This window comes from Spinacia oleracea, chromosome 5 (genome assembly GCF_020520425.1).
Source record: "Spinacia oleracea cultivar Varoflay chromosome 5, BTI_SOV_V1, whole genome shotgun sequence".
Classification (NCBI taxonomy): domain Eukaryota; kingdom Viridiplantae; phylum Streptophyta; class Magnoliopsida; order Caryophyllales; family Amaranthaceae; genus Spinacia; species Spinacia oleracea.
The window spans coordinates 97,032,662-97,053,494 of NC_079491.1; the positions used below are offsets into that span (position 1 = coordinate 97,032,662).

Below are 20,833 nucleotides of genomic sequence, written 5' to 3' on the forward strand. Positions count from 1 at the left end.
TTAGGACTCAAACTTATATTTAGACTCCATCGCCAAATTTCACAGTCTTAGCCTAGGTATGTAGTTGCTTATTAGAAGCTTTTGTTTACTCGCTAAAGCTCTTGGAGCTTTTGGAAAGGTAATTCCTATTTGCTTACTTGGATACAAGTATGGGAAGGAAACATTTTGAGCCTATGCCTTACTAGGTGATGACATAGTCATTGCTGACAGTAAGGTTGCTGCTGAATACCGTGGTATTATAAGTAAACTTGGAGTATCAATATCATTACCAAAGTCCTTGGTTTCTTATAATGTCTCGAGTTTGCTAAACAGTATTGGACCAAACAAGTGGGTTTGTCTCCAATATCTATCAAAGCACTCGTAGTTACACGGTCCAGCCTAGGACTTTGTGCTCTTGCTGAAAAGTATAAGATTCCAAGAATAGGTCTTATACGGTTGGCAGGAACCGGGTTCCGGGTAGATTCCATTCTAACCGGTAGAAAGTGGTTAAGATTGAAATCTATTATCCAGCATGCAGGGTTAGGATATATTAACAACCTTGAATGGTGGATGGGGGACAACCGTCCTCTTAATCCTTATATCAAGGGAAGAATTGTTAGTTATATCGGAGTACACTTTATACCACAATTGGATGAAAATGTGGTTAAAGTGGTTTCGCTTCATTCCTATTTCCTATCTCCCTTCCTCTACTAGACTCGATCGAGGAAAAAAAAGAGAACTTTTGACTGGGTTAAAAATCCACCTAATCCAATGATTTCTTTCTAATTCGTAGACTCTCAGGAGGTAACGTAGTCGCTTAAGCGATCGGAGCGAAGTTTTTGGAAAGGGTTGCGAGGCTTAACGATTTAGAATATAGATGTTGAGGTGGCACCTGTTCCCCGGGGCGGGGTATATGCCCGTAGCTTTCTTCTGGATAAGAGAAGAGCTGCAACTGCAGGGGCTTACCCTGAGACTGCTCCCAGGGCTTAGGACTCCCGACCAAAAGAAGACTGGAACTTAATGGGCTTAGCTGCGCAGGAAGAAGTTTTCTTTTCTGCAACAGGTACTAGATCTGCCATTGCCTTACAGGAAACTGGCCCTACATTTACAGGGCTTACCAAAGGGGAACTCCGGGTAAAGACCTTATTAAGCACTCCAATTGGGCTTGCTTCCCAAAGATCCTTAGCTTTCTCCCAGGAGTGATACAATGGCAATAGGAGAAATCCCACTATTACGGTGGAAAACTTGTTACCCATAGACTGGAAAACTCTTATGACTTTTTGTCGCGAAAAAAATGAAACTTCTAAGCGATATCCGCTATCAATATCTTTAGGCACTCTAGATCCTCTAATCCTTAGACAATGGATCGATATGAGAGGGATTAGGAATAGAAGGACCTAGCACTATCATAGGAGTAAGTTGACTCTAAATGTAAGAACTCTCACTAGAGAGGCTTGCTTACCTTATTCAACTGGGAGGGCAGCGGGAAAGCTACTCCAAGTAAATTGACTAGCCTACGCTAAAGAACCTCTTCGCTTTGCTTTGTTTGATTCGTCCCGAAAGCTTTCGTGTGAAGAGTCAAGGTCAAGCTAGAAAGCCAGGTTCTTTCACCAATCCATCGAGTGTAATTCCTGCTATTGGGAGTTCTGCATTAAAGTAGAAGCTAGCAAGGCAAGTCAGGGAAGCTAATTGCGACAGTTAAGCTATTTCAAGTTTGTAATATTTTGAAAGCTACCCTGTTACAGATTCTGTTAGCAAGCCAGTTCCATTATTGATATTGATTGACAGAGAGCAAAGAACTAACCGGTGTTAGCAGTCTTTCTGGTCTTGCGCACTTCTCACTGTACATGCCAGTCTTGAATGCCAGGAAAAAAAAGCTTTTTAGGAAGAGTGAATAGCACTTCTCGGCAGTTTCCTTTCTTGCTTATCGGCTTAGCTCTGCAGAACCAATAGGGTTCAATTCTCCTAATTCAGTCTATAGACTTTGGTTTAGGTTCAATCCAAGACCGGGAAAGCAACGAAGCCCAATGCCAAGCAAAGCCCTAGACTACAAGTGAAGAAATTGGGTTCAACAAAGCCCTTAACTCGACACAAGAGGGACCTATTAGGATAGTGGGCTTAGTCATCCCAACATAGGTGGGTTGTCAACCAAAAAGGGGAAGTTCTCGTGATTTAAGGTTTATGGATATCCTACCCTAAGACGAGAGGAATGGGCTTAGAGCAAGACCCATCAGTGGATAAGATCACAACAAGAGGTGTACACGTTAGGCCTCACTCAAGGTAATGGCCCTAACGAGTCCAAACAAATTGGATCTTATTGTATGACAAAACCACAGATTGTAATATTCAAGGCCCAGAAAAGAAGATGGGGTGAATCCAGAATTACCGCTCTTATTCCGCAACCTTTAGCACATAGCAGTAGACGCAGAAGAGAGCAGCCCTACAAAAAAGTAAAACTTCCTTCCAAAAGCTCAAAGAGCTTAAGCATGTAAACAACCGAAAGCTTCGCTTAAGCGACTACATACCTCTAACAAGTAAGTAATTTCATACCTCTCCTTTCTGGCTAGCTTTGGCTGGAGATCAATCAGATGTTATCATTGAGGTACGATGTTACTCTGCGCTTGCTACAAGTAAACTAAACTTCCACAGCTTACGTTTGCTACATGTCACTGAGCTCAAGCCTATAGCTAACTGCGGTACGAAGTTATCGACAGGGAGAGGAAGGGAAGGACTATAACAGCTGTCGAATGAGACTTTTGACTGTAAAGGAGAATCAAGGTTTGAAGACGCTCGACCTTCGGGAGAGGAGCGGTAGGAACCACTCGCATATAGTAATGAAAATCAAGGAGAGGAATAAGCAATTAGTAGGGAGTTTGGGTTCTCTCTTACATCTAACCTAGGTAAGTATCTTGGTGTTCCATTACTCCATGAACGCCCAAATTCGAAATATATTGTTGATAGAGTTCGGGATAGATTGAGTGGATCGAAAATCAACCAGCTTTCCTTGGCGAAATGACTGACTGAGTAAGGTCGGCCCTACCCACGTATACAATGCAAACGGTTAAGCTGCCAACATTGCCTTGTGAAGAGATTGAAGCTCACAGTAGATCTTTTATCTGGGGGTCTACGAATGAGAAGAAGAAGCCCCATCTTGTTAAGTGGGAGCAGGTTTGCCAACCAAAGGTTAATGGGGGTTTAGGCATAGGGAGGATGAGTCAGAATAATGAAGCTTTTCTTATGAAGCTCGGGTGGGGAATATTGACTCTTCCTAATGCGCTATGGGTTAAGGTGTTACGTAGTAAATACATGAGAAAGAAGGTTGGTGTTCCTCAACCCGCGGCCAAAAGTAGTGATTCGCCTCTTTGGAAAGGAATTTTCAAGGTGTGGGATTATTAAATGCGCTGAAAGCGGTGACTCGACTGAAAGGATAGGGATGAAGTGGGTAATTGGCAATGGGCGGATTCTCAATTTATTGAAGGATTCATGGTGGATGGGAAAAACCCTTGATAAAGGTATAGCTGCAGTTCCTCAAGAGGACTTGTCAAGATGCATGGCTTATTTTGTTGATGAGAATGGGTGTTGGAAGTGAAATTGAAGCATCTCTTACCAGTTCGTGTCTTAAAATAGCGGGCATTACCTTCTATCTTATTCTTCCGAAGGCTAGTTAATAAACCAAACCCTGTTGACAGCGGATATGCGACATCCCTTGGAAAGTTGGGATGAGCTGCCGGTCTCCATATTCATCACTTCGAGCTCGCACAATGGTGCGTAGCTTGCCCACACGAAGAAGAGTAAGGGTATAAGATATTCTTTCCAAAACACCTAGTATTCAAACAAAGGTTAGCAATCGGACGCATTCACCTACTAGAGCTCCTTCTTAATCCCATTCGCCTTTAGGTGTGATTCAAAGAGGTCGCGGTAAGGCGAAGAAAAGATTCGCGTGGCTTTGAAGGGCGGGGAAATAGAGAAAGTTTCTCATTAAGCAGCATTGGCCGTAGAAAGAAAATATTGACGGTGACTGACTAGACTTAAAGGAATCGATACCTTGGTCTTCCTGCAGTGCTATAGTATAGGCTTTTGACTCTCTCTCAGAACAGAAGAGAACAACCACAGGAATGAGAAAACTCGTAGAGGGATGTTGATTCGAGCAGGCAGCAATACAGCATCGGCAGCTTTCTGACACTCATACTGCCAATCAGCTATTACCTTCTGGCTTTCTCTTCTATAAAGGGGGCTTGAAAGATGTAATTCGTTCTTAGCTGTCCTACCTTCTTCTATAGATATAAAGGGAACTAGCGGTCCAGTGCTGGTAGTTGAATAAGGCCGGGCCAATATGAGCTGAGCTGCTATTAGCTATCTTTGCCTTCCTTCCCTCACTTTAATTGGGATAAGGCCTGTAAGCTTCTTCTTTGATAGCTAGATATGACTCCGGTAGTTTCTCTACTGAAATCCCTGAGTCAGGTTGTTCCTGTCGGGTTATACAAGATAGGACAGAAGAGATTCAATCGATCAAGTGATAACCGAAGATAGGGTCCATCCACTTCAGTTCCTTTCTATGGCCATAGTTCAAGCAGAGAAAAGGCGGGAAACCCGTTCCATAATGGATCCCCAAGTAGCTACTGTAGGGTGGTCGAAGTAGAATGAATGAGAACAAATCATAATCTATCAAGCTCTTTTCACTTCAATCGCTAGCCTGTAATCCAGCCTAACAGACTGAAGCAAGGAATCCTAGAGTTCCCAAAGCTTCGTTTAGGAGACTAGCTTTCGCCTACGAATCTCTTTTAAGTAAAGTGCAATGTCGACTTGAATGAAACTATAGCACTGAGGTAGTTGACTTGCTAAAGCTCGAAGTTGAGCTTAAGCGAAGCTTTCGGTATGTAATCGCTAAAGAGAAGCTTAAGTTGACTCGCTAAAGCTATGCTTTTGGCAAAATCCTCCATTTTTTTCCTGACTTGTTCCAAGTAAGTGAATTGGCATTACCTTATGATTTGAGTCCATAATAACTGGCAGGTTTCATTAATAAAAATAAAAGCGGAGGCCCACCATCTGTTAGCATTGTGGTTTGGAATCGGTTCTTTATCAATAGCCCACCCTTTCTTTGAACCTTGTCAATGATCGAACTTAAAGATATAAACTGAGTGCCATTTGATGAGTAACTGAGAACAAGGGAGAAGGATATGGAAAGGATGAACTAATGAAAGAGGAAGTAATTGCTAGTAGTAACGACTTGTCACGATCCATTGGTTCATATAGAATCCATGTCCTAGGTGTATCAAAAAACATTCTTTTCACTAAACGTATATAATAAAATAGAGTGAAAGGGTCCACTCCGAAACCAAGAGGGTACTAACTAACAGCTGAGTCCTCTCCAAACCGCAGGAGATAGTTTCCCATCATACGGCTCACCAACTTCACTTGCCTCTATGGGAGGCTCGCTCCGGGCAGGTTCGGATCACTTACAATACACGGCTCTACGAAGGAAGGGCTTGGGTTAGGAGCGTTTTCAATATGATTCTTTTCCCTTATTTGTTCGATGAAAAATTCCAGACCAAAAAGGAACCCCTCTTTTCGACTGGGAAATGCGAGTCTCTTTTGTCCACTTTCCCTATCCCCCCCCTATCAAAATTATCAAAAAGGTCACAAGATTCTTATTCCCGTGTTTGATCTCTTCCATCCCTGCCCTGCTCGTTGTCACCTATGTTGAAGAAAGGTTTTGAACCCCGTAGAGAATGAAGAAGGGCCAAGGATCTTCCTCTCAACATTCTCGAGGATCCACTCTCCCCCCTGAAAAAGTCAGGCCCCGTTACGTTAGCCTGGGCGAAGATAGGGAGAAAGAGTAGAAGCAAGCTACCTTAGCTCTGCCAGGCACCGGACAAGGGTTAACTCTGTAAATGTGTAGAGCCAAGTGTAGTGTGGTGTAGTAGTAGGAACTTCTAGGCCCCTTCCCCGCTACTGGATCACTCCAGTGCTTCGGGTACTACGGACCTTCTGCCATCCACATTGCACCAAAGCCGTTTCATGAGCGGGGGGGCTAAGCGCAGTTCTTTGAATCAAACGTTGAATGAAATCGATTCTTTTTTAGATATCAAAATCGAAATCGGATAGGATAGACGGATAGATCTATCTTTCTATTCATATAGATTCAAAAAAAAAAGATTTTTGAAGTAGCGTAGCAAGATAAGCCCCAAATCCTTGATTTGGCCAGGAAAGACTGCAATGCTTTGGGCCCGCGAAGGGAATGAGCTCGGCTGCTTCTCTTCCACACTTCTTTTTTTCTGTGTCCGTTCCGCATGCGCTTTGCTCTCTTCTTATTCTTCATTGGACGGTTTGGATGGACTTTGCCGTTCTTTCCCAACTAAAATAGAAAAGGCTGTATCACATCGAGATGTCGATTCGTTTTCCGCCCTCAATGAGATGGGGAATTTTGAACCTCCCATTTATTAAGACTTTTGGTTTCTCTTTCTGAATTGAGGCCCGGCTCGCGTCGTTCCAACAACCGGCGGGGAGCACCTCAGTATACGATCGTGCGCAGTAACTGGGAGTCCTATTAGACCTAAGGCCAACTAAAATTCACCAAACCAGGGTTCATCTCGTGTAGTGATTGTGGACTCGTACAAGGATATTGAGTAGACAGACGGTTGATGTATCAGACTCGACCCTATCTTTCGTAGCATGCATTCCCATCCGTGTTGCAACTGATTCGGTAAGCTACGTGTCCGGTGCACGGAGAACTGCCTTCGGTCCCCAAACTGACTTACTCGTTGCAACCTTCCGGCCGCCCAACAACCTATAACGCTAGTCACTATTCCCACTGGGGCTAGGAAGTAAGCCCCACAACCCAAAGCGGCGAAGAACAAATAGAATTTACTACAAAAGCCGGCTAACGGGGGTATTCCTGCGTATGAGAACATAGTAATAGAGAAGGTAATAGCCGAAATAGGATTCGTTTTGGCTAGAGCGCCCAAATCCGCTATATATTTGACACGTGTTTGCCGTAATGCTGAAACTATAGCGAATGCATCTATCGTCATTGATGCATAAATAAAGAGACCAATTAGTAGTGATTGAATTCCTTCTATGGTTCCACATGAGAAACCTGTACGAATATAACCTACATGTCCAATTGAACTATGAGCTAGAAGTCTTTTTACTTTCGTTTGGGCCATGGCGGCCAGTGCTCCTAAGATCATAGAAGCAATGCTGCAGAAAAAGAAGATTTGTTAAAATGTAGCTCCATAGGAACCATAAATAAAAACACGTAAAATATTAGCAGAAATAGATATTTTAGGCGCAATAGAAAAGAATGTTGTAACCGGGGTGGGTGAACCCTCATAGATATCAGGTGCCCACATATATAGAGTCAAAAAAAAGATTGAGTCCGAAGGGGAGGGGGGTTTTCTTCCGGGTTCGATAGATGGAATAGATAGGGCCCCAAAAGTTTTGAATTCGCCGCTAGGGAATTCACACGAAAGGGAACGAAGAATTCTCAACGAAAAAAGTGCTCTCTGAGCCGAACGTGAAAGTTGTTTTCCTTTAGACGGTTGTTCCCGTAACTCCACTCTCGACTTGGATTATAGATCCAAAAAGGTCCGCTCTCGACCATTCCACACGCTGCCTAGCAGAGGCGTGGTTATCTGAAGTGGATTCTCTCTTTTGTAGTAGATGCCGAACCTGCTGCTCTATTGACTAAGAAGGGAGCGGACGCAGCAGCTACATAGACCCCTTCCTTTTTGTTGTTGCCAGAGCTTTCCCGGGCCGAGCCTGAATTCTTTATTATATAAAAAAGAAAAGAGCGAGCAGGCAACAAAGGCTGCTATCCCAATAGGCCAGCGAGCGGAACGAGGAGAAGGCCCGAAAATCATACCACCGCAAAAAGCGTGTTCCCTTCTTTCGAAAGAAAGATGGAAATTCTCGGTCTTCTTCGTTTTCGATGAAAAACTAAGAAAATATCGATCTCCGACTTTCCTTCCTTCCAAAAGCTCCATAAGCTTCTAATAAGCGACTTCATACCAAGTAGCGAGTCAAAAAAAGCTTCGCTTAACCGACTTCATACCAAGTAGCGAGTCAAAAAGAGCTTCGCTTAAGCGACTACATACGTAAAGTAGGTAAAGTAGGAATACGAATTTCGCTTTGCCTTAGACTCTTTAGGAACAAAGCAAAGAAGAAGGCAGAATGGAGAAAGGAAAGGGACAAGGGTGGTCTTGCTTGGCTCGAAGGCTGCTGGTTCGGGGGTAGGGTACAGTACTAAAGGTCCTCGGACTTCTAGGCGGTTTTTCTTTTAGGCAGCTGTTTACCGTTGGATCTCGCCAATACAGCCTCCTATAGTTTTCGATACCGAGATATCTATTTTTTTCATTGTTCCCAGGGATTTTTTGGGTAATCTGCTCCCATACTGCAAACAGTCAAATCTGAACCTTGTCGCTCTTCTTTCTTTCCTCGCGGGCAGGAAGCACACCAGCAGCGTGCATTGCGTGATTCTACTGTGTTTTTTGCACTTGACTGGGTGGACAATTGACCGGAAGAGAAATTCGATTCGCCCGGCCAGCAGGCGGGAGGCGTGCTTATCTTATGTGACAACACTAGAGAGCGAGTGGCTCTTCTAGGCGGGCAGCTGTGTGACAACACTGGAGAGAAAGCGGCGCTTTCGTTTAACATGCTATGGTTTCAACGCCCTTACGAGGTAGTGATGAGTTTCACACGCTCTAAGCCCGGCCCGGCCCGCGCGCAGTTAAGAAGATTGGCCGCAATCTGAGCGGTACCACCCACCCTACCCTACCACTTATAGGCGGCCGTCCGTCCTACAGCTGCCCGAAAAGGAACTGCAGTGATCTTGAATAGGGATCCTACAGCGATAAAAAGAATCCCCATAAAAATACCACTAGATCGAACACCAGTGATTTCGTATCCGGTCAAAATCTTGGCTAATTGATCGAAATGGGTAGCTCCTGTAGACCCATAGATCATGGAACAAATAGGGTGGGTAGGCCCAACCACCACACTACACGTATAGACGCGAACCCCCTCGTTACCGTACGTGCGACTCTCACCGCATACGGCTCGCACAAAGACTCCTAAATCCATCCCGAGCCTTTTCTTCCACCTTTCCTCTCCAATCCTCGATCAAACTTGCGTTCTCCAGGCGCTATGAAATGGGGGTCTTTCCATAAGCACAACTTTAGCGTGTAAACAAAAGCTTCTAATAAGCGACTACGTTCCTTCGCCTATCGTATGTATCGGCTTGCCTTCGTCCCGAACCAAGGCAAGTTTTGCGAGCGCGTGCGTGTAGGAAGGCCGACCACTACATAAGCTAAAAGACTACGATTACAAGCCACGCCGGAAGCGACTCGCTTCTATTCTTGTTGGGATTGGATATAGATGGAGAATCTATAGATCGTAGTAGTTCGCTAACCTCTCTAACTAACATACGATACAATTGAACTTCACGGCGTAGACACCTACTTTTGTCCCCATTCCCGCAAGGGAAAGGTTCGATGATGAAAGCATAAAAACTCCACTTGACAACGCATCTCCTATAAAATAAACGAATCTCGATTCCCCATTTCATTTCACCCGAAACCTGCTATTTATGGAAACCTGCTAAAAATAGTAATTGCCGTAAAATGTAGCTTCTAAAAGTGGCAAATCATAAAGGATAGAAACCTGTCAGAATTAGGTGTTGCATTCCAACATAAATCCTAAATGAGATAGAAAACCGCGAGAATCCTATTCCTAATAGGATTAGGAAATAAGAGTCACGTATTAATTAAAATTCTAACGAACCTAGAGTTCGTAACGGGCCCAGACGCATTCCGTCATAAAATTGATACGCGCTAAAAGACTCGAATTAATCTCAAACTCTACGGATTTTAGGAATCCGAATCTGACTAAACAAAACTGCCCAGACCCTATTTTAAACGCCTGGCTCTGCGCGCCGAAATCTTCGGCGCCCAGGCCTTGGCGCTGAAAATACCTGGGTACGTCTCTTTTCCTAATTCTTTGTGGATTAGAACTCTGCGATTCTATCTTTCCACGAACTCTTCCCTATAAATAGGCCCCTAGTTTCGACGTGAAACAACACACAACAACACATAATTATATTCTGAGTATTGACTCCAACCCTTAGCCTAAGCCTCTCGCTGCGAAACTGTTCACGCGTTCTGTCGCAATCGATCCATAAATCGAACAGAACGTATCCTGTCCCATTATTGAGATTCGTTAAATAAAAAGGAGAAATAGCAAAGTCAAAGTCGTTAGTTTTCTGAGAACTGTGACGCACCTCTCAAGGGTGCGTCGTAATGTGTCCCTTTTCGATGATTTAACTGCTTTCCTAAACCTTTTTATAAACTGTTAAACTAACCTAATCTGATTGTTCTATCACGCCTAATAAATATAACATTTTTGGGAAATCTGATTATCATGCTAGGTCCCTTAATGCTATTTAAATCAGATAATCACGATCGAATTAGTATTATATGTTGCATATTGCTAAAATCAACTCAGATTAGTTTAATAGTTAACGCATGTCCCTTCAATTATTTATGCTGAGCTAGTAAGGATATCCTGCCTCTGGAGTTATCGACGAGCGAATTACTCCTCTCGGTAGTTACAGTCCCGCGAACCCTCAATCTCTACCTTGCGGGTGTATATTGAGAGATCCCCACACCAGGGATCACAAGGGAACCTACGGCCGTCGTGGTCAAACATAATTGCACTCCCTTTATGTCACGATAACCGGGTTTTGTCAATTTTTCTCATTGTCGTTAAAAACTGAATGGCGACTCCTACATTACTAGTCAATTGGGTGTATACTCACAGGAAATCCAATTACACTTGATTGAATAAAAAGAATCGTCACACCCACGAGGGACAAGGTCACGCATGAGCCTCGCGCTTTTTCGACCCCCTCACAGTGGCGACTCCACTGGGGATAGTGAAGGAAATACTCGTGCTTGTAGGTAATCAAAATAGCCGAAGGGTGAAACGATCCTACCCCGCGTTTATTTACCCATCAAGTTGGGACGACCTGAAAATCAGCATATTAATGTAAACGGGCAGAACATCATAACGAATCTCGGCTCCCTTGGGAGTTGGGACTAAGGATACATTTTTTTCGCCAATAGGGGGGTGCATACGCCGCGCATGTTTCCCACTCGGTACTTGTGCAGGTAGTACACCTATCCCGAACCCAATCGCTCGCCCATTAGATCCCTCTCGCCTGCGCGCATGCCCCCATGGCTTGCACTTGCGGGTTGGCCTCTTGAGCTAAATTCGTCTGTTGAAGACACTACCTCGACCGGGGCATGTGTTGGATCTACGATAGAAGCGGTACCAAGCCAGGCGCAAATAAACTACCCATAGAAGCCTATCATAAACTACGTGGCATATTTAATTTTCAAATCCATGTTTGTATTGTAGTTATGTGTAGCGAAATATGTGATTGCGTGTGACAAACTATCCTAGAAAACCAACGACCTTAAAAACTGCCCAAACGTTCATAGACTAATTTGCCAAAGAGTTATACCGAAACACGTGTTCCGCAAACCCGAAAGATCGCCACAAAATAAGCGACGCTCGGGATGGCCTGTAACGAATCCCACAAGCGCTGTTACGCGTAAAGGACGTTATTAGGCAAGCACGCAAGTCGAAGTCGCATAAACAGAAGACAGAAAACAAGAACCAGCCAGGGACGCATTTTCAACGCCCCTGGCTGGGCGCCAGAAATTCTCACACCCCTCGCTGGGCGCTGAAGTTGCTGCTTGGCCTTCTGGTCAGGCGCAGCATCCTCGGTGCCCGAGCGAAAGGAAAATACGTAGCACAAAAAATGTACATCAAAAGAATTGCTACGAGGGCGTAAGAAAAGCACTCGATTTCAAAAGCGACTCGCGAAAAATTAATAACTCTTTGTGTCGTTGTTAGGCCTCCTACGACGGCAATGCTCGGCACCAAAACCGAACATGCTAACAACTATGAATGTCACACGGGAAGGTGTTTCGAAAATCCAAAGAATGACCAAAATAAAAAAAAAAACCAAAAAGTGTACCGACGGAAGAAAGAACGAAAAAAAAAACCCAATTTAGAGAGTCGAAGTCTAGACTAAGTAATGCTTGAAACTTTGGGAACCTAAACTTTAGCTTATCTTATGCCTAGGAATGGTCCTGCCACTTGGTGCCGATCAGGGAATCAACGGCTAGTGCGTCTCGAAGATACATCGCCAACACCAGGTTTAGTAACTCCAAGCTCCGTCCGTCGTCCCTCATTTCAAGGATCTCCGCTTCCCCAACCTCGATTCGCACCTCCAAACATGTCCATCGAAGATTTGCGAGACCAGATGGTCCAAATGACCCAACTTATGGGCCAACTGAAAATGGAAAACGAAGCCTTAGCGGCTGCGCAAGCCAAAAATGACCTCGAAAACGAGAAGAGGATTGAAAAAATGGTCCTACAGCAAACCATGGGGAGCAAATACTTCTCCCTCGAGCCTGAATCTTTTTCTGGCAAATTACCATAAAAGTTCATTTCATCTGACTTACCAAAGTTCAAGGCCACGGACAACCCCTGTGATCATCTACTGAGCTTTGTGAATACCATGAACTTGAAAGGCGTGGACGAGTCCATGTACTTACCTGCCTTTCCTTTGTCCTTGGAACCTGTGCCGCTCAAATGGTACTATCACCAGGACCCTAAGCTCTTCCCCACTTGGGAAGACTTTGTCAATGTCTTCATCAAGAAATACTCGTCGAACATGGATTTCCAAGTCACCATGCGCGAGCTGGAAGTTCTCTTCCAAAAGAAAAATGAGGGTTTCACAACCTACTTTGCTAGATGGAGGAACCAGGCGGCCTAGCTAATCAATAGGCCTCCCGAAACAGAATTGGTCCAAAAATTCATTGACAACTTGGACCCGGCTTACAGACAACACCTTAGGTACCTGGGACTCGACACTTTCAAAAGGGTCACTACAAAAAAGAGGTACATATTGAGACGGAATTATTGTGACGGTCTAACAAAGAGTCACAAGGAAATTGGGGCGCGAATATTAATTTGTAAATTGCGACGCTTTAGAGAGCCGCAAAATATTTCGACGTTCTAAAGCGTCGCTATTTACAAAAAAAAAGACACGTGTGTTGCACGTGTTTGTGAGGCAGCAATGCAACTGAATTTTTGGGCAAAAAATCCCGCCTAACTCTCTGTTTTTTTCGCAGAATCCCGCCTAACTCTCAACCCACCTCCCACGTTTCTCTCAACCTCCTCCCACCGACATACCTTGCTGAAACTAACCACCCTCGTCAGATTTCCGATGAATTCGTATCTCTCCTCCTCACCTTCAGCACCGGCCATTAACGAATTCCATGAATTCCGTCTTCAACCTTTACGTTAGCAAAGTCAAATCTCCCAGTATAAGCTATCTCACTCCTCATCCTATAAATTCATGAAAAAGCCCAATTATTGAATTCACAATTCGCTCAACAAATTCAAGATAAATTCGTTGCTCTCTCTGGTTTTTAATTGGAGAAATTCAAGCATACTCTGGTTTCTTAATTGTTGCTTCATCCTCGGTGTTGCCGGATATATTCGCCAGGTATTTTTGGTCTGCTTCACGCCTTCACTATTTGATTTTTATCATATAACAATGTTTAGGTTTGATTCACTATTTTAATTTCCGTCATATATTGTTAATTCACGTTTTTTCATGTCAATTTCTAATGTCAATCATATGCCTTTAAGTTTTCCATGTTATATTGCATCCTTAATTCAAGAAAAAAACTAGAATGGGTCTTCTTAGTTTCTGTGATTTTCTATATACCGCTTACAGAGTGTTTGCTATTTCATTTATTTTAGTTTTCAATTGCAGATAGTTGGTAATTTGGACGATAGTTGGAAAGTGGTGAACGTCTGACTTCTTCTTCCGTGTTGTTACTACTGTAGGTATTGTCTATCTATTTCTAATTTTCATAGTTTTAAATTTGCAACTTTTAGTTGGCCTAGAATCTTTGAAATTTGGATACATGGCAATGCTTTGTATAAAGACACACAGACATTTAGTGAGATTTAGGTGATAATCTCTGACCAAGATATCTGGTACTTAGTATGAAAAATCTGTTGTCAATCTTTAAGACACCTAGCTGTACTTGGTTAGTTTAGGTTGTCTTTAGTTAGAAACTTGGTGCATCAAATGAGCATGTTGGATGAGTTTGCAAAATTATTTGTCGCTATAGAACTTATACTAATTATTTGAACCCTTTCACTTAGCATTTTCTACTGTTATCTATAACTTCTTTTGAGGCTACATTGTTTTCTGTGACTGATTATGTGAAATGTGTGACCGATGGACTGACTGTAAGTAGAAAAGAACTGAACAAACTTTGCACAAAACAGAACTGAGCTTTACAAAGCAGAACTTAGTATTAGGCGACTGATAAGCTCATTGTCTGTCTGTCATCGTTATGTTAAGCTACTGCATGCTTTCTATATGTCATAACTGTAGTATTAGGTAGTGGCAGTGTATCGCAGTGTTAAATATCTTATCTTATCAGCACTTTGCTTGTCTTTATTATAAATTTCTTTGCCTTTCCCTGCTTTAGTTGGCACCAAATATAGGTTTGACTACCAGTTGTATGGAGTAAGGAATAAACCTATGCAGTAAGCACCCTAATCTGAATATATGCAGTTCAAAACACAGAGAAGTGAGAGTAGCTTTGAACTATAGCTTAACTGAGTTAAGGGATAGAACATCCGGTTTTGATTTTTGAACTGTCATAGCTGGGATGATAAACTCAGATAACCATTTCTGAGTTTCTATCATCCGGTTTTGAACTGTCATAGCTAACCAAATATTATCTTATCAGCACTAGCTTATTGTTTATCTGGGTTTATCATGCCAAGTTGAGAGTAGCTTTGAACTATAGCTTATCATCCGGTATTATTTATCTGAGTTTGCAAAATTATTTGTCACTCTAGAAAGATCAAGCGCCAACTGGTGGACAACCTTAAAAGCTAGCTTCTTCCTTCGATTATCAATGAGGTATTTCTTTAGGGCACCTCTAGGAAGATATTTCACAACAACACATCAGATATTACTAGGGATGCTAATTAGGCCACTTTCTGTTTGTATTTGTAGTCCTGAGGCCCCCATCTTTGCCCCGATAAACTACAGCATGCATAAATGGTTTTTATGACTACGAGCTTTGATAATAACATATCAGTTAGTTTCAACATGTATCGAGTTAAAAGTAACAGTAGCAAATTTTTGAGATGGATGGTTTGGCTACACTTTAGGTTCTATTGTTAGAAAGAACGACATTGTATTCTTCTGTTGAATTATTTTGAACTTGCGAGTAAGGGTTTATGGAATTATAGTAAAGAGTCGTTACCTAGCTTTTTTTAGTGCTTCTCTATAGAGTTGTTTAGAGTATTTTTTATTACATACCTGAACTTTTTATCTCTATTGATTTTAGAAAATAGATCATGCATTACATGACAATAGATCATGCATTACATGACAATAGATCAGTCCTAGGCTATTTACGACATAGAAAATAGATCAGTCCTGCTCTGATCAATCCTGATCAGATCAGTCCTGATCGGATCATTCCTGATCAAATCAGTCCTGATCAATCCTTACTGATCCATCCTGATCAGTTCTGATAAGTTCACTTCTGATCAGTTCACTTCTTCTCCTGATTTGTGTTGGTGTTGTTTAGGTTTAATTACTTTATCCCACACATAAATAATGTAATTGGAATTGGAAAACATCCCAATTTATGTTGGTTTGCTAATATAACTATCGAACCTTAACTATATACATCATGTGTTGCGCATAACCGGGAAAAAATGGGAAACATTAACAGAAAACATTTTAGAGGCTATGCAATTGCACCGGATAGGAGTGTTTCACTAAATCAGTTCAAGCTCAATCATGAGATTATCGTTCTATTTGAATAACTCTATTCTTAACAAATTAATAGAATCTAATCCAAAATTGTGATTACTATTCTTATTTCATTATTCAAACAAACACTAGCTAAGAGCTTAAGAAGTGGAGTAATACATACTGATTGCTACGGTGTACAAGTTATAAATAATTGATCGTGGAATTGATGAGTCATAATAGAAGAGTAATCTATAATGACTAATATTTAGATTAGACATAACAAGGTAGGATTAATATTATTATAAAACTTTTGGGAGTCTTTTTAATTATGTGTTGTGTTCTGTCAACTTCCTTGAATATGAGATAATATGGCTGCTTAATACGGAGTATGGTGATCACTTTTGAGTAATAAATGGAATAGCTAGCTTTCTATGGACGGTGACACTTGCACTCTCAGACGACATAGAAAATAGATCAGTCCTGATCAGATCAGTCCTGATCAGAGCAGTCCAGATCAGTCCTGATCAGATCAGTTCTGAACAGTCCTTACTGATCAATCCTGATCAGTCCTGATCAGTTCACTTCTGATCAGTTCACTTCTGATCAGTTCACTTCTGATCAGTTCATTTCTGATCAGTTCACTTCTGATCAGTTCACTTCTGATCAGTTCACTTCTGATCAGTTCACTTCTGATCAGTTCACTTCTGATCAGTTCACTTCTGATCAGTTCACTTCTTCTCCTGTCCCTCTACGTTCACCACTATCTCCTTTCTCTCTCCTCTGGTATTTTTGTCGCCCCACAATAACGACTTTCGTAAACTCAATTGCTTGATCCCCTTATCGCGGAGTAGATTGCAGATAATATTTGCTTTTACTTTCCATGTAGAAAAAACACCCTTCTTTGACCTGCGCTTAGCACATTGCTTCCCTACATTTGTTCATTTTCATGGAGCATTCATGGTCATGAATTGATATGTTTGTAGTGTTTTCTGTTTAAGTTGATAACTTCATCTACTATATTTTTTAGATTTTAAATTCCTGATAATGTTGTTGTCCTTATATTTTGACCATAATTTATCAACATTATCAGGTTTCTTGAAAGTCTATTTATTTTTTTCTTTGCTTGTACATAGTATTCTTGGTTAATAGATTTTGAGTGATCTTTTCATATTATATAACAGGAGGATGCCAACAAAAAGGTCCAAGAAAATCTTGCGAGTTCCTCTTCTTCAAAGCCCGTAATTGAAATTGAGAATGCAGTCTTTAATGAGCTCATGTATAAAGGTGAAGTACCTAAACGTCCTCTGAATTATGGATTTGGAGTGAAGCAAAGCGACATCTTTGGAGTGGAAGGTTTGCTGAGGAAAGAAGGGTCAAGCTATGTTAACAACAATGCTATGGAAGTGGAGAACATGAAAGGTGAAATATCAGTTGTCAAGAAGCAAAATGAGGACCTTGCGCAACAAAATCAAGTTCTAAACACCAAGTTTGAAGAAACAACACAATCATTTAAAATGATTGCTTCTTTTTTGGGACAAGTTTTGAAGGAAGTACGCAAAGGGAATGTTTCATCGAACCTTTTAGATGGTGCGGAATCAGCAATAAATATGGTTAGTTATTTCTGGAAATTATTCTGATTGAGCATCATGTATCATTACCTGAAATGTGGCATATCTAATTTACATATTAAAATGCTTTTTGTAGATTACTGATGATTCTGGTGGCAATGGTGACAACCAGGCCGAGAAATGAGACTTTGACACTATTGCCAAATGCAAGGTAATTTCATATGGAATTAATTAACTGCATTTCATGCTTTATAGATAAACTTATAGCTGAAACAAGCTTTATAGTTGTCGATTATTTATGGATGATGGTGAGATTAGAAGGTAGATGTTTAGATTTAGTATTATCATAATAAGGTATTATGTTGATATTAGCTGAAACACGAGTTTGGTGTTAGGTCTGGGTTGTTAACAAACTATGGTTTCTGTTAGTTAATTTATGATGCTCCTTCTGTAACGCGTAAAGAAAACACAGTGTTAAATGTCAATCCAAGACAGCAGCGACTCCGACTTACTCTCCTAATAAAACCTCATTCAAACTCTGACCATGAGTGAGAGATAAGTCTGAAATCAACTACTATAAAAAGTTTTAGTTGCCATAGAAATTGCTCATAGTATAAGCTTGTTTTCTGTTTGATTGACTTCTATAGTCTGTTTCGTTTTTGGTCTGTTCACTCATAGTACTATCTTAGAAAAATCGTATCAATCTGTTTTTCCTTATCCGTTTCTGGTTGTAACTGTTGCTTCGCCCTCTCAAAGTTGTCCACCATTGGAAGAAGACTCTCAATTACTTCTCCCTGTGCATCGCTTCGAACTGATAGTCTCTCTTTACCTGATCTCCTTCTAAAGTTATCAAAGTCAGCTTGCAGGCGGATAAATCTATCCTTTCCAGAAGTTATCTCTTCTGTCAAAGTTGATAATTTCTCAACCAACTCGTTCTTTTCTGTTTCTAGTCGGTAAACAGCGATCTCTATTCTGTAATGGTCTGATAATCCCCAGTTAAACAGCCTCCTTATAATATTTAGTGAGAGTTTCCACACTTTCCCACATATTCTTGGTACTTGTCTCTTCTTCTGTTTCCCCAACTTCCTCCTCTAGCATTTCCTCATCCATCTAAAATCACCAGTAAAAAGAAAATCATAAGAAATGAATACCAATTACCAATAAATGAATACCAAGTACAAATTCTTTAGCTATTGTACTTGTAAGCATCACTTGCTTTGGTTCTCATCACGCCTGAATATTATATCAAAGGAAAAAAGAAAGTTCTTGGGGTCTTAATCTAAATCTATAACTGACAAGAGGAACTAAACTCGAAAGATTAAGAATCTACAGCTTTGATAACATGAGAAAACTGAATCTGCTGCTACTGCTACTGTTGTTGAGGTCCTGATGTTGAGGTCCTGCTACTGCTACTGAATCTGAAAACTGAAAGTTCTTGAGGTCCTGCTGTTGTAGCTGCTGCTACTGCTCAGTCTTGGTGTTGCGTAGTTTTGCAGGTTTGCAGTCAGTCAGGCATACTGTTCTGCTCAGGCTGGCTTGCTGTTGTGCAGTTCTTTTGTGCAAACCTTGTGTTGTTCAGTCTGGTTCTGCTGTGTAGCTTGTTGGGCTGGTGTCTTGTTTTTTTTTTTTGGGTTTTCAAATGGGCAAGCGTGATAATTAAAGAAAGTCACAGTTTAAGCAGCAAGTTAATGAACATCAGAGGCTAAGGATAAGAAAGCCATTATGACTAAGGTAAGACTATATACCTTTTTCCTTCCTAACTTGTCACCTAACCACCCAAAGATGAGTTGCCCAGCAAAGGTACCACACAAGGCCACATTCATGGGTATAAACCCTGGGCTAGTTGGATTTGGCTCAGTGTAATAGAGACGGCCTAAGATTTTGGTCACCACAGATATGGAGAAAAGCTCATAGACATTAGTAAAGAAGCCCATACCAAGAATCATGAAAACTTTCAAGTGGTACCATTGTGTCTTTGCTACGTCAAGTACACTTAGCACTTTTAACTTTTGTCTCTTCGCCATTGATTAGGAAGTAGGAACTAACCTTTAATTCATACAGGGAAAAAACAAGGCAAAAATCAAATGTTAATGTTTAAAGTGTTATTATACAAGCATTGCAAATTTGTAAAAAATGACCTTTTATAACTCAAATTTTGCGAGTTTGGCTGGTGTCGTTGTAGAATGTTTTAGTGTTTTTTGTTTTTGCTTGGGTGCGGGCTGTGCTCCCTTAGCTTTTGTTTCCCTTGTTGTTTTCTGTTGGTTGTTGTTTGGGTTTCTACCTTTGGTAATTAAGTTAACTAATTTACCAATAATATATATATATATATATATATATATATATATATATATATATATATATTCATTGTTCATGTCTATATTTCTAATAGTCATGCATTTTTCCCTTGATTAATAGTTGATATTATTTTGAGAAGACGACTAGTAGTTAGGATCAAGCTGGTTAGGATTACTGTTAATTTTCCCTTGATTTTATGGAATGTTCATCATACTATATTTGACATTAAATTTTCTTTGCAGATTATTGATGATTCAAGTGGTAATAGTAAATGTAGATCAAGAGATGAACAAGTTATCTTGAAGCTAAGCTAGCATAACGATATGTTTACTTGTTCGTAGTCAGGAAGTTGTTTTTATTTAGTTTTGGACTATCTTGTAGAAAAAATGATAATGCTAGTTAGAAAGTTATTTGTTTTAAAATATCGCTTTTATTTCAGTTTGACTAGACTCTGCGAATTAATTTAATGTATAGATGATTTTTATCACTTTTCCTAAATTAACTACTTAAGTATATATGAATCATAGCAAGTTAATATGTTGCTTTAAGATATATAGTGTACGTACGTAGTAAGTTAATGTATTTGATTATGATTAATTATCTATGGTCGATATATATTTTTATAGATAATTCATGATTTTAGATTTATATATATATATATATATATATATATATATATATATATATATATATATATATATATATATATATATATATATATGAAAAAAATATGATGCAAATTGTGACGCTCCAAAGCGTCTAAATTATTATGTATATATGAAAAATAATATGATGCAAATTGTGACGCTCCAAAGGGTCTAAATTATTTTGGAGGGAATGGGGGGACCTCGCACGAAAGTGAACATATAGTGACTCTAATAAGAGTCTATATATTTCGGGTGTCTAAAGCGTCTCTATGTGGTTTATAGTGGCGGAAAAATGTGTCTATACACGTGCAAATAGTGACGCTTTATACAGTCTAAATATTGCGACTCTCTAAAGAGTCACTATATCCCAAATAGCGACGGAGAAATATGTCGATATTTTGCAAATTGTGACGCTCTAAAGCGTCGGTAAATAGCGGCAATGAAAATAGCGACCCTCTCCCAAAGCGTCGCTA

At 40.7% G+C, this 20,833-nt stretch overlaps 1 protein-coding gene and 1 pseudogene across 1 annotated transcript; one reads left to right on the forward strand and one right to left on the reverse strand.

Annotated features, from left to right (window-relative positions):
• Positions 1-5,889: 5,889 nt before the first annotated feature.
• LOC130461693 (NADH-ubiquinone oxidoreductase chain 2-like) lies at positions 5,890-7,331 on the reverse strand (annotated as a pseudogene).
• Positions 7,332-15,810: 8,479 nt separating this feature from the next.
• LOC130461714 (uncharacterized) lies at positions 15,811-20,094 on the forward strand. Its single transcript, XM_056829894.1, has 4 exons — positions 15,811-15,906; positions 17,032-17,460; positions 17,555-17,629; positions 19,956-20,094. The coding sequence occupies exons 1-3, from the start codon at positions 15,811-15,813 to the stop codon at positions 17,600-17,602; spliced, it is 573 nt and encodes a 190-aa protein (XP_056685872.1). The 3' UTR covers positions 17,603-17,629; positions 19,956-20,094.
• Positions 20,095-20,833: the final 739 nt, after the last annotated feature.

Bases quoted from the DNA above. Each gene is read 5' to 3' on its own strand.
- LOC130461714 (XM_056829894.1), top strand. From the start codon at position 15,811: ATGGGAAACATTAACAGAAAACATTTTAGAGGCTATGCAATTGCACCG. The intron at 15,907-17,031 runs GTTCTATTTGAA...ATTATATAACAG, and splicing joins AGCTCAATCATGAGATTATC to GAGGATGCCAACAAAAAGGT. The intron at 17,461-17,554 runs GTTAGTTATTTC...TGCTTTTTGTAG, and splicing joins CGGAATCAGCAATAAATATG to ATTACTGATGATTCTGGTGG.